General features: G+C 44.0%; 1 protein-coding gene across 2 annotated transcripts in view; it reads right to left on the minus strand.

The window, feature by feature from the left end:
• Positions 1–6,464: 6,464 nt before the first annotated feature.
• OSCP1 (organic solute carrier partner 1) overlaps positions 6,465–24,066 on the minus strand; it is a 31,434-nt gene continuing 13,832 nt past the window's right edge. For both annotated transcript variants that reach the window (XM_008590661.1, XM_008590662.1), the window contains 7 exons: positions 23,609–23,763; positions 10,923–11,026; positions 10,308–10,436; positions 9,823–9,892; positions 8,027–8,166; positions 7,007–7,070; positions 6,465–6,760 (listed from right to left, as the gene is read on the minus strand). In XM_008590661.1, the coding sequence (XP_008588883.1) occupies positions 6,644–6,760; positions 7,007–7,070; positions 8,027–8,166; positions 9,823–9,892; positions 10,308–10,436; positions 10,923–11,026; positions 23,609–23,763 (779 nt within the window). In that variant the 3' untranslated portion in view covers positions 6,465–6,643. The remainder of the gene's footprint in view (positions 6,761–7,006; positions 7,071–8,026; positions 8,167–9,822; positions 9,893–10,307; positions 10,437–10,922; positions 11,027–23,608; positions 23,764–24,066) is intronic.

The raw sequence follows: 24,066 nt of genomic DNA on the forward strand, positions 1-24,066 counted from the left end.
CCGGCCATCCCTATATAGGATCCGAACCCGGGGCCTTGGTGTCATCAGCACCGCACTCTCCTGAGTGAGCCACGGGCCGGCCCGGCCAGGCCATTTTGACAGGCTTTTTAAGATGGCTGCGTGTCAGACAGAGCAGTCCTCAATCAGAAGGCACTGCGGGAGAGAGAAGAGGTGTGGTCAGAAAGAGGCCAAGGGTTGAGAGAGCTGTAGGAAGAAAAGAGAGTTAGGCAGGGCCTATGGCTTTCAAAAAGCCAAGGAGAATGGGGATGGGAAAAGCCTGTTGGATCTAGCAATGTTGTCACCAGGCTGGGAGACCTGAGAATCTGTACAGTGATGGGAGCTGTAGGGGTATAGGAGGAGAGAAACTGAGGCAGCAGAGGGAGGATGAGGCAGCAGGGAAGTGTAGAGCGCTGGCCCCATGCTTCAGCAGGGAGTGAACGGAGAGGAACAGATGAGTAACTGGGCCAATCAATATGGAGAGAAGCAGAGGCCCAAAGTGTGGGTGGGAGTGGTTTGTACAGGAGGAGAAGATCCTCAGCAGCCACTTGGATAAACATCTGAAGCCGAGAGCGGGCTGGGTGCGACTGAGGGCTGGGTGCGACTGAGGGGAGGGAGGGCATAGATAAAAGATTCTCTGAGGTAGAGAGGAGAGATGAGGGAGAACATACAAAACAAGTACAGTCGGCCCTCCCTCCGTATCCGTGGCTTCCACATCTGTGGATTCAACCAACTATGGATCAAACATATTTGGGGGAAAAATATTGCATCTGTACTGAATATAGACTTTTTTCCTTGTCATTATTCCCTAAACAATATAACAGCTATTTACATAGCATTTACATTGTATTAGGTAATATAAATAATCTAGAGATGATTTAAAGTATGCAGGAAGATGCGCATTGGTTATATGCAAAGACTATGCCATTTTATATCAGGGACTTCGGCATCTGTGGATTTTGGTATCCTCAGGGGGTCCTGGAAGCAATCCCCTGGTGGATACTGAGGGACAATCGTATTATCTTCTTGTTGATTGTAACCTAAGCTGAGAGGTCTTTGGGAAATCCAGAAAACCTGAGTCAAACATCCTTAGCTGCTACCACGACTTTCCTAGAAAACCTGCTGGCCTCACCATTTCAAAAGGAAGTTGGAGAGCTTTGCATAGAGAATGAAGAACAGAGTGAACTGAGGTGATTGTGTACATCTAGGTCCTGGGTTCTGTCCCCTGCACTTCTGGGGCTCTGCTAATGACGTGGCTTCACCAGGCCTAATGCAATTGAGCTTTCATATTGTTTTGGGAACTAACAGAGAAAGCAATGTTATTTTTGTCAGCCAAGGCACTACTGACCAGAAACAAAAAGANACTTCTCAGGGTTGCGCTGTCTCCTGGCACGGCCGCTCCAGACCCGTCGCCATCTTAAAAGGAGTAAGGGGATCTTAACCCTTGACTTGGTGTTGTCAGCACCATCCATGCTCTCCCAAGTGAGCCACAGGTTGGCCCAGGGATTCCACTTTTATAGTTCTGCTATCCAATACATATTCATGCTATCTAATGAATATTCAACTAAGGGGGTTGTTCCCATCCACGTTAACAGTCTTGCACATGCTCAGTGTCTTATTAGAGCCGTGTTCATTGGTCAAATTCTATTACAGCACTGAATATATTCAAGAATATTCTGTGCTCTTTTGCATCTCTACTGGAAAATCATTCAAAGGATAAACTCCATTTTACAGAGCATGCTTGGCTATTAGGGTTATATAACCCCTTTCTAGTGAGCATGTCCAGCCACTGGATTTGCATGTCAGCCCCCTGAGGTCTCAATTTCCCCGTGTTGGTGCCAAAAATAGGTCCAACAAGCAACAGTTAACTCTCCTCTAGGGCAGGGCCTAGAGGACGGACCTGAGACCTTGGGGAGTGGCTTGAAACCCAGAGGTGTATCCTGAAACCTGAACCCATGGAAACTGAGTACCTCCTATCTCACTATAAAAAACTGTCCTATTTTGTATTAATTTTAGCCTTGGGTTGAATGTCCCCCCAAAACTTAGTCCCCTGCTGTGACAATGTAAAGAGGGTGCAAAGTCCTATTATTGTAAGTGAAAGATGCGGCCTTGAAGGGGTGATTAGATTGTACCATGCCTTAGTGACTGGATTAAAAATGGTGCACATGGGCATGGTTTGGAGAGCTTTAAAAAGGGAACATGAAGCGTCTGTCCCTTTCTCTGTTCTGTCATTTTCACAATGTGATACCTTGCCATCACTGTTGCTACCACTAAAAACTTCACCAGCTATGTTCCTTGGACTTTGGACTTCCCAGTCTCAGAAACTGTAAGCAATAAATTTTATTTTCTTTATAAATTACCCTATTCTGTGTATTTTGTTATAAGCAACAGAAATGGACTATTACAATTTTAAAAGTTTCTTCATGTCTTTTGAAAGTGAAGTAAATGTCCCAAATGCATAAAAATCACTTCAGTTTTAGACACTAAAGTGCGAGCTGATGTGGAACAGCTCAGGGAAAGAGAGTCTGCAGCTCGGGTTGGGAGGGGATAGCACAGAGGTAGTGGTGGAAGGTAATGGCGTGTCTGAAAAAAAGTGATGCTAAGCAATCTGCAGAAGAATGCAAAGGAAGCACTGCAGGGCTCCTCAAACATTCGGATCAGCAATGGAATGAGAGTAAGGAATAGGCTGAGGGTGAGAAATGGAGGGAGAGCAAGAGAGACGGGTGAGGAATGGAGAAGGCCAGGGATGAAATAAGATCACTTGGCAATTGGCCAGGCCACTTTTTTTTTTTTAAAAAGATGACCGGTAAGGGGATCTTAACCCTTGACTTGGTGTTGTCAGCACCACGCTCAGCCAGTGAGCAAACCGGCCATCCCTATATAGGATCCGAACCCGGGGCCTTGGTGTTATCAGCACCTAGAGATGATTTAAAGTATGCAGGAAGATGCGCATTGGTTATATGCAAAGACTATGCCATTTTATATCAGGGACTTCGGCATCTGTGGATTTTGGTATCCTCAGGGGGTCCTGGAAGCAATCCCCTGGTGGATACTGAGGGACAATCGTATTATCTTCTTGTTGATTGTAACCTAAGCTGAGAGGTCTTTGGGAAATCCAGAAAACCTGAGTCAAACATCCTTAGCTGCTACCACGACTTTCCTAGAAAACCTGCTGGCCTCACCATTTCAAAAGGAAGTTGGAGAGCTTTGCATAGAGAATGAAGAACAGAGTGAACTGAGGTGATTGTGTACATCTAGGTCCTGGGTTCTGTCCCCTGCACTTCTGGGGCTCTGCTAATGACGTGGCTTCACCAGGCCTAATGCAATTGAGCTTTCATATTGTTTTGGGAACTAACAGAGAAAGCAATGTTATTTTTGTCAGCCAAGGCACTACTGACCAGAAACAAAAAGAATCTAGAATGTACGTATATGTTGGTTGTGGTGGTGGTGAGTGTTAAGGTAGTCAAATAATGAAAAATAATTTCCATTGGCCCTAGGAATGCATTTCGACATTCTCACTTGAAAAAGGATGAGTTATGGTCTGAGACTTTGCTTCACTACAAGTCATGATGCTATAGAGGGAAGACACAACTGCGGAGGGTTTTTCTTATCCCAATCCCTTCTGCAATTCCCTCTACTGTCAGCTATCCAGGAATTTAGCAGCTGAAGAGGAGTGATCCAGGGCATAATTTAAAGAGAGTAAGTGGTAGGTAAAGGTTGCATTAGTTTTCAGATGTTAATTTGGGTCTTTTTTTTTTTTTTTTTGTGACCAGCTGGTTCAGAGATATGAACCCTTAGTCCTTGATATTACCAGCACCACGCTCTACTGAGTGAGCTAACCGACCATAATTTGGGTCTTTAAGATTAGGTATAAGGAGATGGCTGGTTAGCTCAGTTGGTTGGAGTACGGTGTTATAACACCAAGGACAGGGGTTCGGATCCCTGTACCAGTCAGGCGCAAAAAAAAAAAAAAAAAAAAAAAATTAAGTATTATGCTAAATATACATATTTTCTAAAATCTGCATTCTCTTTCTATGTTTTCCTGTGACTTGAGTTAGTACAAAAGGGACAGTGTGGCTCTATAGTGAATGTAAAGCAGATGGCTACAGACCAGAAGGATGTGGATGAAGGAATCTGATCCAGTTTTGATGTGGATATCTCTGGGATCTGGTTATCATGCTGAAGTTTGTCTCTCTCCTATTAGGATTTAGATTAAGGAAAAAACTTTGTTTTACCTTGAAAGATTGTTAAATACTTATGTGAACGACATGGGATGACGTCTTTAGAATTGAGGGGGAAAATGTATTTATTGAGGGACAAATACATTTCCCCCCTTTTTTCTTCCTCCCTCACTCCTGATTTTTATCACCTCTTTCTTCTGGGACGCATTAAAGTCCTTTGGTTTTTGGCTTTTCTACGGCATTGCTTACGTAATCTGGGGGCATTCTAACACTCTAAGAACAAGAGTTGTTTGAAACTTAGTTGAGAAGAGGTTACAGTCACAGAAGAGCTGAGAAAGAGCAGATATCCCCCAAAGCATGGGGGGTGGGGCAGCACAGGCTAAAACTCCAATTCTCAAGTCCCACCTGGGGCAGGGTCTAGGAATCTGTAAACCCAATAACTTCTCTGGGCAAGCTGGATTTAAGCCACTGAACTAGTTCTTTCTAGTAGATGAGGGAAATGAGTCTTGGTGAGGGTAACTGGCCCAAGATGACATGGTGAATTTGGAGCAGGGACAGGACCAGTGTGCAGTGCCGACTCTGATCATGGTGCCCTCCCCTGAAGTGCACTGCGCATTGTTGCATGACACCGTTTGGTGTGATTTTAAATGAATGCTGATGCGCTGTTACTACTCAGTCCACATTTTAGGCAGAGTGATCCCTATTTCCCTTTTTCTTTGCCTCCTCCCGACTCCCATGCTTTCTCTGTATGCTCTGAACCACCATGCAAATAAACTTGTTTTTCTCAATATTTGTGCAAGTCTAGAGACATGAAACTCATAGATTGCTTCATCACAGAGCTGCCTTACCAGAGATCTGTATCTTGTTTATTTACTGAGAGGACAGATAGATACATCTCAAATCATCAGCACTGCTCTGGGATCGGTGGAGGGAGGAGGCTGCTGCTTCTTGGCAGCTTGTGGCCCACCTCCAAGGCCCCAGGACATGCGTAGAGCAGACAGTGAAGTTGGGATTTGTGACAGCGCAGTGGGAGCTAGACTCAAAACAGGACAGAAACTTCCCCTTCATCTGTCACCCAATCAGGCCCGACTGGTGGCCAGACTGCGTAAAAGAGACAAAACAGAAGGCACTTTGTACATCTGTAGTAGGTGTTTTACAGCACGATATGCTTCTCCTCCCCAAAAGAGCTTTTGTGAGGAGGGAGGGGTGTCTTTATAGGTATGGTAGTATAACTGTATATTTTCTATTTTTTACTCTTTTTCCCATTGCCTACAGTTAATAATACTGTAAGGGCAGTATAACTTTAATGGGTAGGAAGCAACTTAAATTTACTTGGTGATTTAGCTTTCCCATATCCAAACCCTATGCCTTGGGCCAGACAAAGGGCAGCTTCCCTGGCCCTCACATTCCAGAACTACATTTGCCTCCACTCTTCCCAGGGTGCGAGGGACCACAGTGATCCCTCTTGTTGGTCCAATCTCAGGCAATGACCAGCTCAGCCTAGTTTCTCTCTTACTCTCTGCCATTCTGGATATTCCCTCCATAGGACTGAATGTACTTCGACCACTGGCTGTTGGCTGGCCCTGAACCTGCCAGTTACTTCGTCCCAGGAGGGAGCATGTGGTGGAGGGCAGCCATGGCCAGAGATATCTGACATGGATCCCAATTAGACTTGGCATCCTGCCAAAGGAAGTGGCTCAGCTGGAACACGGAATGGAGACTGCACCCAACCTAAGGCTCTGCTTGGGTACTGATAGAGGAGCAGAGGAGACAGATATCATAGCACATCGTGCTGGGGGTCTTTAAAGGCAAGCACACTAAGTGGCAGAGGGGTAAAGAGCACACTAAGTGACTCTGGGGGTAAAGAGCACGTACCATGGTGCAAAGCAAAATCTCCTCTCGGTACACACCTCAATATGTGATAAACCCACATCTACCCATGGATGGAGAGATGTGCAGAGAAGCATAGACACCCACATGCCCTATTTGGGGCCTGGCTGAGTCTGCCTCTCTGAGGTCACAGTTCCTAGTGTGCCAGGGAGAGGAGGGCTGTCTAAACTGGGCCCTGACTGTTGGAGGCAACTGCCTTTACCATGGTTCCCAGAAAACTCTGAAGTTTTTGTTATAACTTATAGGCATCTGTGAGATCTAGGTCCCCACAGGAAAGCTGAAATAGTAAACCCGAAAATGACAATAGGCATGTCCCCTTACCTACTCTGGGGCTCAAACCTATGGCCCAGGATGATTTGGATGGTTGCCACAGAATTAAGAATAAAGTGGGAAGAGTCAAGTTTAAAAGCCAAAATATATTTTGCTGAAAGTTTGTGTATGTGTGTGCCTTCAAGAGAGGGTCCTCTCTGAGTAAGATCTGCACAGTTTGTTACAACATAAACAGGAACTAGAAGGGCAGGGGTCCTCATCAAGCAGCCTCTCCCCTGGGGGCAGGGTGTGCCAGGTCAGCACAGCTATAACTCATCCATCATGGCTAGCAGATCATCCCCCTTGCTGGCGCTCTGCTTTGGCTGGTCCAAGATCTCAAATTCCCCCATGATCCGAGCCAGCTCTTCGTTTCGTTGCTCATCCTGTTAGAGAAATGAAAGGTGAAAGGGAATGAAGACGATGTGTCGGCAGGGCAACCTCTTTGTGAAATAGGTATTTAATTTTTCATCCCACCACTGTGATGCGTTTCAGTTGCTCTCCTATTTGTCAGAATAGGGATTGTAGTTACAGGCTGATTGTAGAGAGAAAAAGGGGGTTTTTGAAGTTCAAGGTTACTATAAGATGGTGAGGGGGATAAGATTTGAACCTGTGTAATCCCCTTTACGCACCTGGGTAGCCTGTATGTTGATAACTTCGTAGGATAACTCTTCTGGCCTGGTTAGTGCTGCCTGTCTGGATGAGACAGTAAAGAAATGGGTCCAAGGTTAGGGTTTTCTCCCTGCTGGGATGGCAAACTGGCTCTTGATAATGTGGCAACTTATTTTTTCTGCCTCATCTTCTGCCATTTCTCTTTAACATTCCACGCCATTCCCAACCAATGCACCCTACACTCCAGAAAGTCAAGTCCTTTCATGTCACTGTGACTTTGCACATACTAAACTCTGCTAAAATGTTTTTCTCCTTCCTCTGCTTGGCAAACTCCAAGATTCAGATAAAATGCCAACTCCTTCAATCCGCTGGTACAAAGTCAGTCACCATGTCCTCAATCAGAGCATTCATGACATGGCACTGAAATAATTTATGTACATGTTCATTCTCCCACTAAGCTGGGAGCTTCCTGAGGACAGGTGCTAGGTCTTACACTCCATCTTTATGTCCCTGGCATTTAACATAGTACTTGCCACACAGAAGTAAACAAAAGAAGTTAGGTCAATGAATGGGGAAATAGAAGGCAACTTCCACCCCAAATATTTGGTTGAGGGAGATCACATGAGATGAGATAACATAGGCAAAAGCACTTTGTAAACTGTAAAGCACTGTATTAATCTCAGTGAATTACAATTGCTATTTGTTCTGGGTGAGGCTATCTAATCCCAAAGACATCAAGCTCCAACCTTCCTCTGGTTTCTTAATAGACTTTTCTTAATATGATAATCTTGGCTTCTAATACTTCTTATTCAGCTGTGTTCTGCTAAGTAAAGCATTAGGACTCTTCTTTGGATGATTCCAGAAAGTTCAGGCCCTTTAATTCTGCTGGATTCTTTAAGTAGATTATTAAATTCGTTGGTATTTTACTTGTGATCTTAACTCTGTATTTATGTGTCATTGGTTTTCAATTGTCATTTTTGGGTCCTTATCACAGTTAGGATTTTTATATATGTCTTTAAAGAAACAGTTTTAAAACTTACTCCTCTTCTTCATCGGTGGTAAAGAGATTCAACCGGAATCCTGGCTCAGGGCCACTGGGTTTTTTAATCTCCATCCCTCCCATCAGCCGGGCCAAGAGATTCAGCTCTTCTTTAGCAAGAGGGTTTGGAGCAATGTTTTCCTGCAGAAACAATTGCATGATTTTTAGCCACATCAAGTTGATCACATTTCCTGCTATGACTCAAGAGACCCAGGGAGGTGTTATAAAATAAGGCAAAACAATAACTATTTAGGTTATTTCTGGATCCAAATAAAGCTTAGAAAAACAGGCTTAACCAAAAGAAAAATAATCCATGTCAGAAGCTGCAGAAATCTAGCAATCCATCAAACCTGAGACTTTCATATTTTCAAGATGAGTGGAAGGCTCTAGGGATCCACGTTTCTCCTCAAACTACCTTCCTCTTTGAAGGAGAACATTGCTTCCTCTTCAGTCAATCCAGTTCCCTCAGCATTTACATGTAGCCACAGTCAAGTCTCTAGGTCCAAGGGCACTCATTCCAGAGGAGCTACCACACTGCCCTCAGGCGGTGACAGCCACGAACACACCCTCTTCTCAGTGTCCCCACCCCACTTCGGCCTTCGCCCCCTGCCTTCTATCTGGGCTCTGGACTCTCTCTAATCCAGCCTTCCCCTGCTCTGCCTCTGCCACCAGTTCTCTTGTTTCTGCCTTGCTTGAAACAACTCCCTCTGCCTCCTTTCTAAAGAACAGAATCCAAATTGTTAAATGCCCTTCCTAATCAGGCCCCATGACTCTGTCCAGTTAAATCTCTGCCACTTGCCTCAACTTGCTATGATGCAGCCAAGTGGGAGACATACTGCCCCCTCTGCCCCCAACGCTATGCTCTTCTGCCCCTTTGTGCCTTTGCTCTTCGTGTCACCTCGGTCTGCATGCCCATTGCTCCTTCCCTGCTGTTAGTATTTTACCACTCTAGAGCCCACTTCAATGTCACCTCTTCTGAAAAGGCTTCTTGATCCCTGTCCCCTGGCCCCCACCTCACTGGACAGAGCATGTACTCTTCTGCACAGCACTTTGTTCAGAACACCCAGCTAGCTCTTCTTCTGCCTTGTTATAGTGATCTGTTTCTCTTGCTGTCTTTCCTGGGGTACTATAAGCCCCTTCAGGATGGGGCCGTATCAGCATCAGCTTTGTGTCCCTGGGTACCCAGGCCATAGAAGCAGTTCAATCAATGTTTGCTGAATAACTGAAAATTTCACGTTTGTCCTCTAGCTAGCTGGTAGCTAGTTTAGTGAAAATTTGTAAAGACAAATTCAGAAAAACTGAAACCCCATTTTTTTGGGCGGCTGGCTGGTAAGGGGAACTAACCCTTGATCTTGGTGTTACAAGGTCGTGCTGTAACCAGCTGAGCTAACCAGCCCACCCTAAAGCCTTGTTTGGACTTAGCTACTGCATCACCATATAGGGAAGCATTAAGAAGCGACATTTCGGTGATCAGAATACATGCAAGTGCTGGTGTCAGCAACCATGGACCTAATGTCATCGATACAATGCTACTTCACATGTCCTGGTGTGTAGTTCCTGCTTAATTATGGTGGTTGAGCCAAGTCTAAAATTACCTAATTAGTCAGATCACTGGAAGTCTCCATGAAAAGCTACAATTAAAAACCCGTGTACTTGTAAGGCTGAATGGAGAAGATTGCAAACAAGAGGGAAACGTTGGCTAGCTTTGAAATCTAAAGAGTTCCCACCCTTCTCTCCATGTTGATTTCTGTGTCCAGGAAGAAGTGGTGAGGAGAAGGGAGGGAGGCAGAAGCTCACCTGTGTCCGTGAGGCTAAGTTCTTTGATCCTCTGGACATGTGGGTTTCCACAGGCTGATTCACACTGTACCTTGAGTCAACAGAAAATGGTGATATTATCTAGCTCTTTCCATGGATTTTCTTCTAACTCGTAAGTATAGTTCACAGCTTTTACTCTGCAGCATTAAATAGCATCCAGAAAGGTGCTATGAGTACAGAATACAACTCAGAATAAGTGTGTATTAAGAACTCAAATTTCGCTTCTTTTTTTTTTTTTTAAAAGATGACCGGTAAGGGGATCTCAACCCTTGACTTGGTGTTGTCAGCACCACGCTCAGCCAGTGAGCAAACCGGCCATCCCTATATGGGATCCGAACCCGTGGCCTTGGTGTTATCAGCACCACACTCTCCCGAGTGAGCCACAGGCCGGCCCCGTCAGGCTGGTTTTTTAAACAAAGTGACCTCCCTTGGACTTGAATTCACTTAGGCAGGGAGAATTTGCTTACATGTTAGTTCCCAGTTTCAGGACTCGGTCTCCATAAAGTTCAAAGGAACCTTCTTTGGGTGCAGTGACATAGTTTCCACCATGCTTGAACTCTATCTTCTTCACTTCTTCACCTTTGTTGTTGAACATTCTACAATACAAAATATGACATGATGGAACGTTCTCCAAGCTTGGGTGGTCCTGGAAGCTTCTTTATTCTTTGTACTATAGGATAAAAAGGAATTCATGCACTCCTTCAAGATAAAAATGCTGGTTGTGATGATAATAATAATAATAATAATAATAATAATAATAATATAATAACAATAATGCTTGTGGAGCCCACATTACGTGCCAGGTGCTGTGTAAGAGCACTTTACTTTATTCATCCTCACATAACCATTTCACAGATGAGGAAATGAATCCTGGGGAATCGGGTGGCTTGCCTCAAGTCCCTCTGCTAAGTGGCAGAGCCTGGACTAGAACCAAGCCTCTTTAATAGCTGTGCTTTACTGAAGAAAGGGAGGGGCCGAGCAGAGCCTGAGGGGCTCAGCAGTGCTGCATTTTATGTGGTGGCCCACATGTTGGTTTCCAAGCACCCCAAAAGTTTCTCTGATAATTACTGTTGAGAATTCACCTGATGAGTCCGGGAACTTCAGTTCCCCAGGGAAGAGGGCCAGACACTGGCAACACAAAGCGACCATTAGAATTCTGAACTTTATCCTTTAGAAATGTGGACACCTGGAAAAAAATATATTTATTGTCATTTTTCTTGTTGTGTTTTCATAGACATAAACATTCTGAGGATGGAAAAGTGTGTAATGGTTTGGGAATGTTACCTAGTGAATTTATAACAATAAGAGAGAAAAACTCACCATAACTAACACCTGCAGGATTACAGTGTTTTTACAAACAGCTACTTTTGAGCCTCATAGCAAACCTTTCAGGTATTACCCCCATTTTAAAGATGAGGAAGCTGAGGCAGAGTGAAGTGACTTGCCCAAAGAGAACAGTAAGAGGCAGCCAGGATTCAAAACCAAGGTTGACTCCAAATTCCACACCTATTCCTTAGTTCCCTGCTGACTTTCCATGCAGCTGTGAACCTTGAACTGTAAGAACCTCACTATCACTATTTTATAGATGAGGAATCGGCAGCTCAGAGGGGAAGACACTTCTTCAAGGGCAGCCAGCTCATAAGGCGAAGAGCTGTGAGGATTCACACCCTTCTTTTTCTCACTGTAGATCCTTGGCTCTTGTCCACATGCTGGTCTGGTGAGAAGGGTGGGGTAGGAGCTGGTGGGTCCAGTTGGCATTAGAGTTAGAAAGTCTTTTATGTGACTGAAAATACATTATGATAATTTCTGCTCCCCGGTTTGTGTACTCTGTATTGAGGTTTTGGTCATTCACAGATTAAATGCCATATAGATTGTAGCCATTAATCAGTTTTACTAGGTCCTAGCTTCCTCATCTGTAAAATGAGAGATAAACTTTAAGGTCCCTTCCAACTCAAAAATTCTTCAGGTTAATATTAGTAGTATTATCAAGAACGAGAATCTGTCATGTGTAAAGCAGTGAAAACGCAAAGTGATAAGAATTTGCAAGCTGACAGTTTGGCATACTATTTAACTTAGACTATCTAGGCTTATAAATCAGCTAGGTCACTTCTTGGGTCTGGGTTTTTGGTAAGTTACACAACCTTTCAGTGCATTAATGTTCTCTTTGATAAACTGGGGATAATAATTATACCTGCTTGGGAGCTGGCTGGTCAGCTCAATTCGTTAGAGCGCCATCTTGCAACACTAAGGTCAAGGGTTCGGATCCCCAGACCACCCAGCCCCCAACAAAGAAAAAAAAAAAAGTAGTACCTACTCAATGGGTCGGTGTGACAACTAAGTCAGATAATATACAAAAAGCAGAGCCTGACCATAGTAAGTGCACAAGAAATGGTAGCTAATGCTCTTATTACTACAGTCTAATTAGACATAGGACATAAGCATGAAATGTAAAAAAATAACACTATAGCAGGATATGCTGAATAGCATGTGCGTATTAGCTCACTGAGAAGAATGACTACAGGCAAGGGGGGTGGGTAGGTGTAACTGTGGGTATGGAGCTGGGCCTGGAAGAAGAAGGTGGGTGCAGAGGCACTTCAGAAGTAGAGGTGGGCAGACACAAGTCATGTTTCAGGCAGAATGTGTAAACTGGTTTGGTCAGAGGGTTTGGCTGGATGACCTTTAAGGAATTTTTAACCTTGAGATTCTGTGACTGAGGGATGTGAATACATAATTAAGAAAGAAAATTTGGAGAAGTGGGAATATATGTATGTGCTGGACTCTCTATTAGTCTAATTCTAATATGGGCAACTATGGCATGGTAGATATGAAATGTACAAATTTAGGTCATGTGTGTGTCTGTGTTTGACCCAAGAATCTGCCCTTGTCTGGACAGGGCTGGCTTGCCCAGCCCGTCTGCTGGCCCTCAGCTGTAGGTGTGACTCTCCTGTGCCCTTTTCCTTTCCCAGGTGATCTCATCTATTCCCACACTCCAGGGCTCACCTCTGTGCTGATGGCTCCCAGGTCTTGAGCTCCCACTTTGCCTCCTTCTCTGGGCATCTGACCGATCTATCCCATTGCCTGTTAGACATGTCCACAGGATACACCTCAAATCCACCCTGCTCAGAACAGGATTCATCTTTGTCTTCCCCACCCTGCTCACCTTTTTGAGTTCCCAATCTCAGTGAACAACACCGCCAGGTCACCAAGTCAGCAATCTGAGTCTCCCTCCCAGCACCTTCCCATATCTATTCCGTCGCCAAGTCCTGTCAATCTAATGATCATTCCTTGTATGTGGCCCTTCCTCTCTACTCCATCTATTGCTCCCTACTGTAGACCTTTATCATCTTGTACATGGCCCACTGCAGGAGCCTCCTAACTGGCCTCCTTGCCTGCTTTTGATCCACCCTCCATATTCTACTGCTTGAGACACTTCTCAAGGCATATCTGAATCACGTTCCTCTTCTGCTTAAAATCTTTCAGTGGCTTCTTCTACCTGTTAGATAATGTCCAGCAGGTCCTTGTTGCTCTCTGCAGCCATGTTCTAGCCACTCAATTGCTTGTGCCCCTCTCCCACCCCGTGCGGGCAGTCACATAAATGCCTCGTGCCTTTATTGAGATGGTGTCCGCTGCCTTCGGTGTCCTTGTTAACCTCTCCCCTTATTTTCTCATGGGCCTGGTTGAAAACTTATTTTTTTTTAAAAAGATATCAGATTCTCTCTGAAGACTTTCCTGATTCTCTTAGGTAGAACTGACCACCCTCTCCTTTGTGTCCTCTCTCTCTACATTCTTCTGAGACTGAACATGTGTGAGGCCCTTACTGCCTTTGCCCCCTTCTCTAATGAGTGCCCTGAGGCAGGAACCACACTTCCTATGGGAAGAAAAAAACGCAGGTCACTGCACTGTGGGGTTGGAATGCTGGGCGAGACACCTCCTTGAGCATCTGTCCTCCCCAGGATGATGGCAGCCCACGCTTTAACTGCTCAGTGAATATGGGTGGGTGACCTGGCAGTTTCAGCAGTGAGTGATAGAGACGGCTTTGGACAGTGTTAGGGTGACAGTGTGACCTGACAAGAGGATGGCTAAGTTTGTGAGGGTGGGAAAATACTGATCTGATAGCGAGGGGGAAGCAGGCAGAGTGCTGACCCTGCTTCTCACATCCTGCCTGCGGCAGAGGAAGCACGACCAGCCTCCGCCAAAAGGCCAGAAGCCTTCAAATACCATTTCTGTGCTGTCTGCTGATGATTCCCACCTGGATCTCTCCTCTGAGTTCAGATCTGCCTATTTAACTGCCTACCTGGATGTCTAATAGGCAAATCAAACTTAAAAAGAACTATTAATTTTTCTACTCAAGTATACTTCCCTTCAGTCCTTCCCCATCTCAGTAAATGGCACCACCAGTTGCTTAGGCCAAAAACATAGTCACTCTTCATCCTTCTTTCCTGCATCCAGTCTCTTAGTAAATCTTATTGGTCTTGCCCCGAGGGTATATCCCAAATGTGAATACTTCCCACTAAGTACACTGCTAGCACCTAATCCAAGCACTCTCATTTTGAACCTAGATTTCTACAGTAGTTTCCTAACTTCTCTCCTACCTCTCTACTTCCATATATTCTCTGAAATTTCTCCTTCCAGAACATAAATGAGATCGTTACCTCTCTGTAAAGCTACGTGACTATGCCAGTTGTCGGGTTACAGCAATAGCTACGCTAATTGTAATTCATAATTTCATTATTTTAGTTATCCTAAGTTTCCGTTTGTATTGTCAGGGCTAGGGCTCAGACCCTTCAAACCCATTGTACAGACTGGGTCACCAGATCCCTCACATGCAGGTCCATGCTAGGTAGTTGGGAAAGATCCCGGGAGCCGCTGGCAGATGACACGAGCTCAGTAGTCAGCAGTAGCAGCATAGGCAGCAGCGATGGTCGCCTTTCGGGGCATCTGGGGGCACTGGCAGCAACAGCCTCCAGCAGCAGTAGCGACCTCCCTGTGCCCTCTGGGGGTGGGAGGGGGGATCTGTGGATCAGAGCTACTTGTCCTTTATACTTAAGTCCATAACCCAGGACACCTGGGTGCACATGTGCAATTACATTAGACAATAACCAAGGAATACCTGGGCAAACGTGCATATTTACATCAAATGCTCAGCAAGATTCTGAACATCTGAGGGGCCCTGACCATTTTCCTTCACTTTCTCTACACTCTCACCTTAATATGCTCCATATTAGGCCTGGCCAGTTGGTTAGAGCATGATGTTATAACAACAAGGTCAAGGGTTCAGATCCCTGTACTGGCTAGTGACTAAAAAAAAAAAAAAAAAAAAAGCTCAATGTCTTTTATTTACTCTTGGAATAAACTCCTCCCTAGGGCCTAAAGCTAAGTCAATGGGTAGGTGCCAGTTTATTTATGACTGGCACCTGTTCTGATTAGTTAGTGCTCATGCTACACAAGCTGTTACGTTTATTTTGAGCATCACTCCTACCTAGGAGATACGCTCCATTCACACTGGCTTTTTCTTTGCTCAGGGAATACATCATGATTTTTCCCATCTAAGGGGCTTTGACCTTGCTGTCCCTTCAGCTTAGATGCTCTTCCCTGAGATCTTTGTAAGTTACATTCTCAACTAAATGTCTCTCAAGAAGGGTGTCCTTGACTCTCTCACCTAAAACGTACTGTGCAATACAGTTGCTACTAGTCACGTGTGGCTACTTGCATTAAAATTGAATTAAAAATTCAGTTTCTCAGCCACATATTTCAAGTGCTCAATAGCCACATGTGGCCAGTGGTTATCATATTAGACAGCACAGATATAGAACATTTCCATCAAGAAAGCTCTATTGGACAGTGCTTGTCTAATGCAACATCCCATTCCAGTTGCCATCTATAACTTTACCTTATGTTACCATCTTCCTAAAAGTTATCAGTACAAGACCATGACTTACCTGTCCTCCCTGTCTCTTCCTACTAGCACAGAACCTCTACAAGGCAGGGACTTTGTCTTCTTCATTTATGTATCTCAAACACTTAAAACAGTTCCTAGCATATAGTAGGCACTCAGTAAATATTTGCTAGACTAACTAGTTTTCCAGGGAAGAAATACTTCCTAGGAGAGTGGATAATGGAGTGGAGGTTTAAAGAACATTCTATGAAGAGGCTAAGACGAAATGATGTTTTCTGACAACGGAAGCAACGGAAAGAACAGGAGGAATGTCCATGATGGAAGGATGAATGAATGGGAATGAAAGTGAAATGGATGAGGGTGGGTGGCCTATGGGGCCCAGCCTTTAGGAGGCAACTCTGGAGGTGTTCTAGAGGGTTGATGGGGGTCAGGAATTGAGATGGTTGTAAACAACTGTTCAGGATTCCAAATGAAATTAGTCTTAGTTTAGTGCACTCTCTTTGCAGGCCTCAGTGCACAGGTCAGGGCCTTGACCACAGCAAGGCCACTTCATGTTGTTTCATGATATCACAGAAAGCTTGGATATTGGATGAGCAGTTTGTATTTGCTTTGATTAAACAATGAGCAGTGGGTAATTAGAGCACAGCTGTGTTTTCTTGATTTGGTTCGTTTTTCTAACAAATCTAAAAACTATCAAGACAATTTTGAAAACAGAAAAATCTGTATATGCAATCACAAATTGCAGCTGAGCAGAAATACCATTAAAGACCAGATACGGAAAAACAGCCCAGATGTTACAGATCAGTGAAAGAATGTTGTTGAGTTATATGATTCCTGTTTTTCTTGATACACATTCTGATGTTTCATTGCTTGCCCCTTTAGCAACTAAAGCTTAATATATTTTGTAGTTTAATATTTTTTAATGATTTTGCCATAGACTTATTATTAGGAAAGTCTTTTCATTATAATGAATTTTATTCTGTCAGAATTGAGAAATCAATATGCTGCCTGTATTACTACAATCCATAAAATAATGATCAAATATGCAGTCTTGATAACAGTACAATGCAGAATTTTCAATATTTTTTAAATTGATATTTCAAAATTAGTGCAAAACTTAACATTATTTGTACTTTCATATTTTTTATTTTAATCAATGACTATTAGAGATCTTAATTTATACTGATGTTATTATTGCTCCATCCAAAGCAAAGAAAATTATTCATGAGGGTTAAAAATAAAATTGGCATCAGAGTTGAAATTTATTTGTCTTCCCTGGTCCATGGTAGGGAAATACAATCAGGCACTAAACATACTCTATTTCTTCTTTTTTTTTTGAATTTTATTTTGTGACTATGTTACATATGCACAGATACTTAATTCAAAAGTTTCAAAACGGGCCGGTCCGTGGCTCACTTGGGAGAGTGTGATGCTGATAACACAAAGGCCACGGGTTCGGATCCCTATATAGGGATAGACGGTTATCTCACTTGGGAGAGCGTGGTGCTGACAACACCAAGTCAAGGGTTAAGATCCCCTTATGTGTGTCTTTCTGTCTGTGTGTCTGTCTGTAGTCGTTTGTATCAGTGTGTCTTTCTGTCCGTGTATCTGTCTCTCTGTGTGTGTGTCTGTCTGTCTGTGTGTCTGTTTGTCGGTGCGTCTCTATGTGCGTCTTTCTGTCCATGCGTCTGTCTGTGCGTCTGTCGGACCGTGTGTCTCTATGGGGCCACTGCCACTGGCTGGTAATGGGATCTGAACCCTTGACCTTGGGGTTATAGCACCACACTCTAACCAGCTGAGCTAACTGGCCAGCCCCCTACACCTTAGCTTTTTTTTTTTTTTTTTGGTGGCTGGCTGGGGAACTGAACTCTTGACCTTGGTGTTACAAGACTGTGCTCTAACCAACTGAGCTAACTGGCCAGCACTACCTTAGCTTTCAGAAACACTTTTCTGGGCCAGCCCATGGCTCATTTGGCAGAGTGTGGTGCTGATAGCACCAAGGCCACGGGTTCAGATCCCTGTATAGGGATGGTTGGTTAGCTCACTTGGGAGAGCGTGGTGCTGACAACACCAAGTCAAGGGTTAAGATCCCCTTACCGGTAATCTTTAAAAAAAAAAAAGTTTCAAAAGGTTATATATAATGGAAAGTAAGTCTCTCTCCTGCTCCTGTTCTTCATACAGTTCCCCACTCCTAGGAGGCAACTACTATGACCAGTTTCTTGCATATCCTTCCAGAATCACTCTATACTATACACATACAAGCAAATACATATATATTACATATGCTGCTTTGGATAATCTTGTCAACAAACTCTAAATTAGGTAGTATAATTTCTATATTTCAGATGAAAAAACTAAGGGTCAAGAAAATAATTTGCCCAAGGTTGTGGAACTAGTGCTGGAATTAGGATTCAAACACAGGATTCTGCCTCTAGAGCCTGGGCTTATTTTGCAATCTTTCCCATATCAATTTGTTAAATTATGGGATGGAACAAAGTCCTATCCAAGAAAGACAGACCCAAAATTCAGAAGCTCAAAAAAGTGTTTTTTTGTTTTGTTTTGTTTTTAGAAGACGGCCGGTAAGGGGATCTTAACCCTTGACTTGGTGTTGTCAGCACCACGCTCTCCCAAGTGAGCTAACCAACCATCCCTATACAGGGATCTGAACCCGTGGCCTTGGTGCTATCAGCACCACACTCTGCCAAATGAGCCATGGGCTGGCCCAGAAAAGTGTTTCTGAAAGCTAAGGTAGTGCTGGCCAGTTAGCTCAGTTGGTTAGAGCACAGTCTTGTAACACCAAGGTCAAGAGTTCAGTTCCCCAGCCAGCCACCAAAAAAAAAAAAAAAAAGCTAAGGTGTAGGGGGCTGGCCAGTTAGCTCAGCTGGTTAGAGTGTGGTGCTATAACCCCAAGGTCAAGGGTTCAGATCCCATTACCAGCCAGTGGCAGTGGCCCAAGGAAAAAAAAAAGTTAAGGTGTAGAATTATCTGGAGCAGGACTGGGAGGGCCAGTTGGGAGGCAATAGCCAGCAGAAGTACGAAGGTCTGAGCTAGGCTGGTGGCAAGAGGAATGGAAAGGAGGTCACGGATATTGAAAAGGCAGACTCTGTGGGTCTTAGAAGCAATTGGATGAAGATCAAGGAAGAGAAATCAAAGGTGACACTCTGGTTCCGATCCAAGTGAGTGGGGAAATGGTAGTACCCTCAAAAGAAATCAGAAAGTCGGGGCAGCACTTGAATTGTGGAACTTAGTTTAGTTACAGACATTAAGTTGTAGGCACTGGTGGGCATCCTCATTGGAGAGTTTCAGCAAGCAGGTGGAGATGTGGGTCTGGAGTGCAGAGGTGGGGCAAGGGTAGGATAGAGGTTACATTCAGGAGTCAGAAGGGGAGGCAAGAGATCACTGAATAGCAGGGGGTGGGAGGAGTTAGAAGGAGGAAGGTTTGGAGACAGATAGAAGGAGAGGAAGGAGTGGAAGGCACTGAGATGGGAGAGGTAAGGGAAGGCCAGGATGGATAGAGCCATGAAAGTCCAGGAAAGGTGAGAGTTGGAGGAGGAGGGCAGTTTCCTGACAGTGACAGATACTGGAGAGGTCGAGGATGATAAGGCGCAAGAAAAGGTTTGGAATTGAAATCAGCTGGTGACTTGAGAGCACAGTTTCTCGGGAGAAGCAAGGGAAGAAACCATATTTCAAAGAAACTCATAAGGTAACTGGGAAAGAATGGCAGCATCATTATCTTCCTTGGCTTAAAAACTGCTGAGAGGCACACCGCCAGCGCCTCAGAGCCACCCGGGATCCTGAGGTATCGAGCCAGGGACCAGATCCTGCTCCCACAACCAGGCACACCACCAGCACCAAGAAGCATGCCCAAGACATCACCTCCATGTGGGTGGCCCACCACAGCCATCACAGTAACCACGGCTGCCGCAAAAGTGGCTAGACGCCACAACCACTGTGCAGATGGTCCACCAGCCACTGGAGTGCATTGACACAAGGAGAGTCACGCACTGTGTCTGTCTTTGTGTCTTACTGTCTTTGTATCCTTCTGTCTTTGTGTCTGTCTGTGTGTCTTTGGGTGTGTATGTCAGCGAGTGTGTTTTTCTGTGTGTCTGTCACTCTTTGTGTCCCTCTGTCTGTGTGTCTGTCTGTTTGTCTGTCTTTGTTACTTTCTGCCTGTGTGTATGTAAGACATTGAGTCTGTCTGAGTGTCTGTCTGTCTGTTTGTCTTTCTGTCTGTTTCTATGTGTGCAAGTGTCTCTCTCTGTGTGTCAAAGGATGTCTCTCTCCACAAAGTCCATTCCAGAGCGACAGAAGAAGCATCTGCTCTACGATAATACTGGGGGACCTGATCACACCTCTCTGCACTGGACAGATCATCTAGGCAACAAGTCAACAGAGTAACCATTACTCTTTCAGAGGGAGAGAAGAAATCTAGGGTTATCAGAGGTGGGAGGGGGGAGGGAGAGGGGGATAGGGAGAGATTGGACAAGGGGCATAAAGAATAAGTACAATTTGTAACTATATATATATGCTAGTAATATTGATTTGACCAACATATGTCAACATTGAACCCCCAAAATATGTATAACCAATTATGATTCAATAAAAATAAAAACAAACAAAACCCTCCAAAACTGCTGAGATTTATTATCAGAATGTTTATCATCATGGAGTTAAACCCTGAGGACATCCCTAACTGGGCAAAATGTCTACCCTTATCTGCCAGATGACGTGCACCCTGTTTTCCCTAGGACAGCTGCTGCGGGGCATTCCCAGGGCTGCCCACTCACTCACTCGGATGTGCAGGTCTTGGAAGAAGATGAGGAGTGTCTGCCGGAGTTCATGGAAAAATAGAATTGAAATATGATACAAATCTTTCCATGCATATTTTGAAGTACCCTCGTACATTACCTCATTTGATCCCATTTAATCTTTACAAGAACTCTATAACGTAGGTATTATCCTAGTTTTAAAATAAGGAAACTTGTCTAATTAATTTGACATAACTGGTAAGTGGCAGAGTGAAATTTGAACCCAGGACTGTCAGAGTCTAAGGCACTTTCTAAAACCCTCTATACAATCCCATTTCTCCAACATGCAGCTAAACATTTCCACTTAGAAAGGGGCATACAACAGGAATGGCTTGGTGTGTGTGTTGGGAGGTGGATGGGAGGAGGCATGTAATACTAGAGATATAGTTTTGAGACTCTCCGCCATCATTATCAAACATCAAGTGCCTGTTGTGTGTAGGACACCATGCTAGGAATAAAGGATAAAAAAATATATAAAATGAAGAAATCAAAGTTCTGAGTTATTCAGTAAATTGGGTCTCACAGCCAGTAACTGATAGAGCTAAGACTTGAACTTGGTTTTTTGATTCCAAATTCTGTGTCCTTTCTCTATGAAAACCTAAACCTTCTTAAAGGCAGAGAGAGAAGGGCAAGCAGAGCAGAGCAGATAATTAACATTTACTGAACATCTACTGTGTGCCAGTCCTAGGTATATTTCTCACTTAACCCTTGCAATCACTGATGAAATAGCTATTATTATCTTCATATTCTAGAGGAGAAGATGGAGGCTCAGGTAAGAGGGCAAAGTTAAAGTCAGTCTGTGCCTTTAGCTACCAGTAATAAGTGAGCATTGATTTTTGCACACCTACTGCCCACTGTCAGTCTTCATGGTTTTTAAAAATTCAAAGGAATTATTATTTTTTAAACTAACTAAAGTCCATATTTATTAAGACTTCATTCTTTTCCCCCTAATGTCCTATTTCTGTTCCAGGATCCCAGCCAGGACACCACATGACATTTAGTCATCATGTCTCCTTAGGCTCTTCTTGGTTGTGACAGTTTCTCTGACTTTCCTTCTTTCTGGTGGGCTGGCCATTTAGCTCATGCAGTTAGAGAGTGGTACTGATAACACCAAGGTCAAGGGTTCAGATCCCCATTCTGGCCAGCACTGGCCCCCCCCCCACCAAAACAAACAAACAAACAAACAAAACCAACATTGTTTTTGGTGACCTTGACAGTTTTGGGTACTGGTCAGGTAGCATGACCTCCAAATGGGATTTGTCTGATGTTTTTCTCATGGGTAGACTGGGGTTATGGGTTTTGCGGAAGAAGATCACAGAGGTGAAGTGCCGTTCTAAGTGTGTCTCTCTGTGTGTCTGACACTCTGTGTGTCTGTCTGTCTGTGTGTCTCTCTGTCCGTGCTTCTGTCTGTGCGTCTTTCTGTTTATGTGTCTGTCTGTGTGTCTGTCTGACGGTGTGTATATGACAATGTTTTTTCTGCAAACAAACAAACAAACAAAACCAACATTGTTTTTGGTGACCTTGACAGTTTTGGGTACTGGTCAGGTAGCATGACCTCCAAATGGGATTTGTCTGATGTTTTTCTCATGGGTAGACTGGGGTTATGGGTTTTGCGGAAGAAGATCACAGAGGTGAAGTGCCGTTCTAATCACATCGTGTCAGGGTAAATACTATCAACACGACTCATCACTGTTGATGTGAACTTTGACCACCAAGTTGAGGTAGTTTGTCAGGTTTCTCCGCTGTAAAGCTAACTGTTTTTTCCTTCCTTTCCATACTATACTCCTTGAAAGGAAGTTGCTAAGTGCAGCTCACATTTAAGGAGTGGAGAGTTATGCTCTCCCTCAAGGGCAGAGTAACTACATAAATTATTTGGAATTTTTCTGAATGGATGTTTGTATCCTCTACATTTTATTTATATGGAATTATTATTTTAAAAGTCAGAGTGCCCCAATAATTTGTTTCACTAATAAATAGATATGTTCACATTATAAGTAGACTGAACTTTTTTGAATTTGCTTTTAAAAAATGCCGGGTTTCATCATTGCAGAGCTGAGATTTATTAAGAGTGAGGCAGAGTTATAGTTTTTAGGGCTGAGTGCCTGTATTGGGTTAAGACATGTTTTTCTGGGGTTCATAAATGTGGCCATGAAGATGTACCAGGGCTTCAGTAGCTATGGCAGCTCCCGCTGGGCCTGAGCCATGCCAGCACCTCCCCCAGGAGATAGGTGCAGTTGGCCAGCCCCTGCTCCACAATAACCATGTGTCACCGAAAAGCCATAATTGAAATTTTAGACATGTCAGAAGAGATGCAATAGAACTCGGTGGAGTGCGCTGCTCAGGCATTGGAGAAATATAACACAGAAAAGGACACTGTGGCCCATTTCAGGAAGGAGTGTGACAAGAAGCACAACCCACCTGGCATGGCAATGTGGGAAGGAACTTCGGTAGTTATGTGACACATGCAACCAAATACTTTATCTACTTCCACCTGGGCCGAGTGGCCATTCTTCTGCTCAAATCTGATTAAAAACATGGACTGTGCCACATATCCAGTGATCCATCCAAAAAGGACTGTAGCCTAAATCCGAAATACCAGAGACTGAAATCTTCAGCCTTGCTAAAGGAACACCTTGATTCTGAAACTTTCTTGTGTTTTGTACAATGCATTTTCTGTACTAGTTTGTTGTGGTTATAAAACAATTAGCAAACACAAACAAGGGCTGGCTGGTTAGTTCAGCTGGTTAGAGTGAGGTGTTATAACACCAAGGACAAGGGTTTGGATCCCCTTACTGGCCAGCTGCCAAACAAAACAAAACAAAATATGGGCATGAAAACCAGTACTCTCTTTGGGCAGGGAGAATGACATAAACAACAAAGGGGTTGGTACAGAGGACTTCTGAGGTGATCCTTCCCAACTCTGAAACTCAACAACCAATATTTACAAGTGCCTGTTTCTTACAAGGCACCATTGTGTACGTCATTTCATTTGACCTCAGTCGATGATCATGCACAAAAGGTACAAGAAAAGCAATAAAGATGACAGAGGCAGATGTCTGCTCACCTTATCCATGCTGGCCTGGTTCAGTCTCATAATGGAGGCATGAGCCAGGCGGTTGTAGACAGTCCTCAGGGCCTTCTTGGAGTAAAGCTCTTGGGGTTTGAACAATTCCTCCATAAACTTTCTATTGAACATGGTTGAGATGATGTCATTCAGAACTGGAGAGATAAGAGAGAATACAGCTAAGCAAGTTTCTCCAGGAAGATTTATTCAGAAATGCTCTCTGTGTGCAAATGGAGGAGCTGGGCATGTATATACAGAGCTGGGATGCCGTGGGCTTGGTGTGATTAGCTCCCTGGAGAGAAACCACACCGGTGTCCCGGTACAAAGCAGGGCTCCAAGAGTGCATTTCAGGGCAAACATAAATGATGACAATGTCAAATGTGTTGTGCTTCAGAGGTTACGAACCACTTTTATATACGTTATCTCAATTATAAAGGAACTGTTTTCTTTCTTTCTTT

This window comes from Galeopterus variegatus, unplaced genomic scaffold (assembly GCF_000696425.1).
Source record: "Galeopterus variegatus unplaced genomic scaffold, G_variegatus-3.0.2 Scaffold6256, whole genome shotgun sequence".
In the NCBI taxonomy this organism is placed as follows: Eukaryota; Metazoa; Chordata; class Mammalia; order Dermoptera; family Cynocephalidae; genus Galeopterus; species Galeopterus variegatus.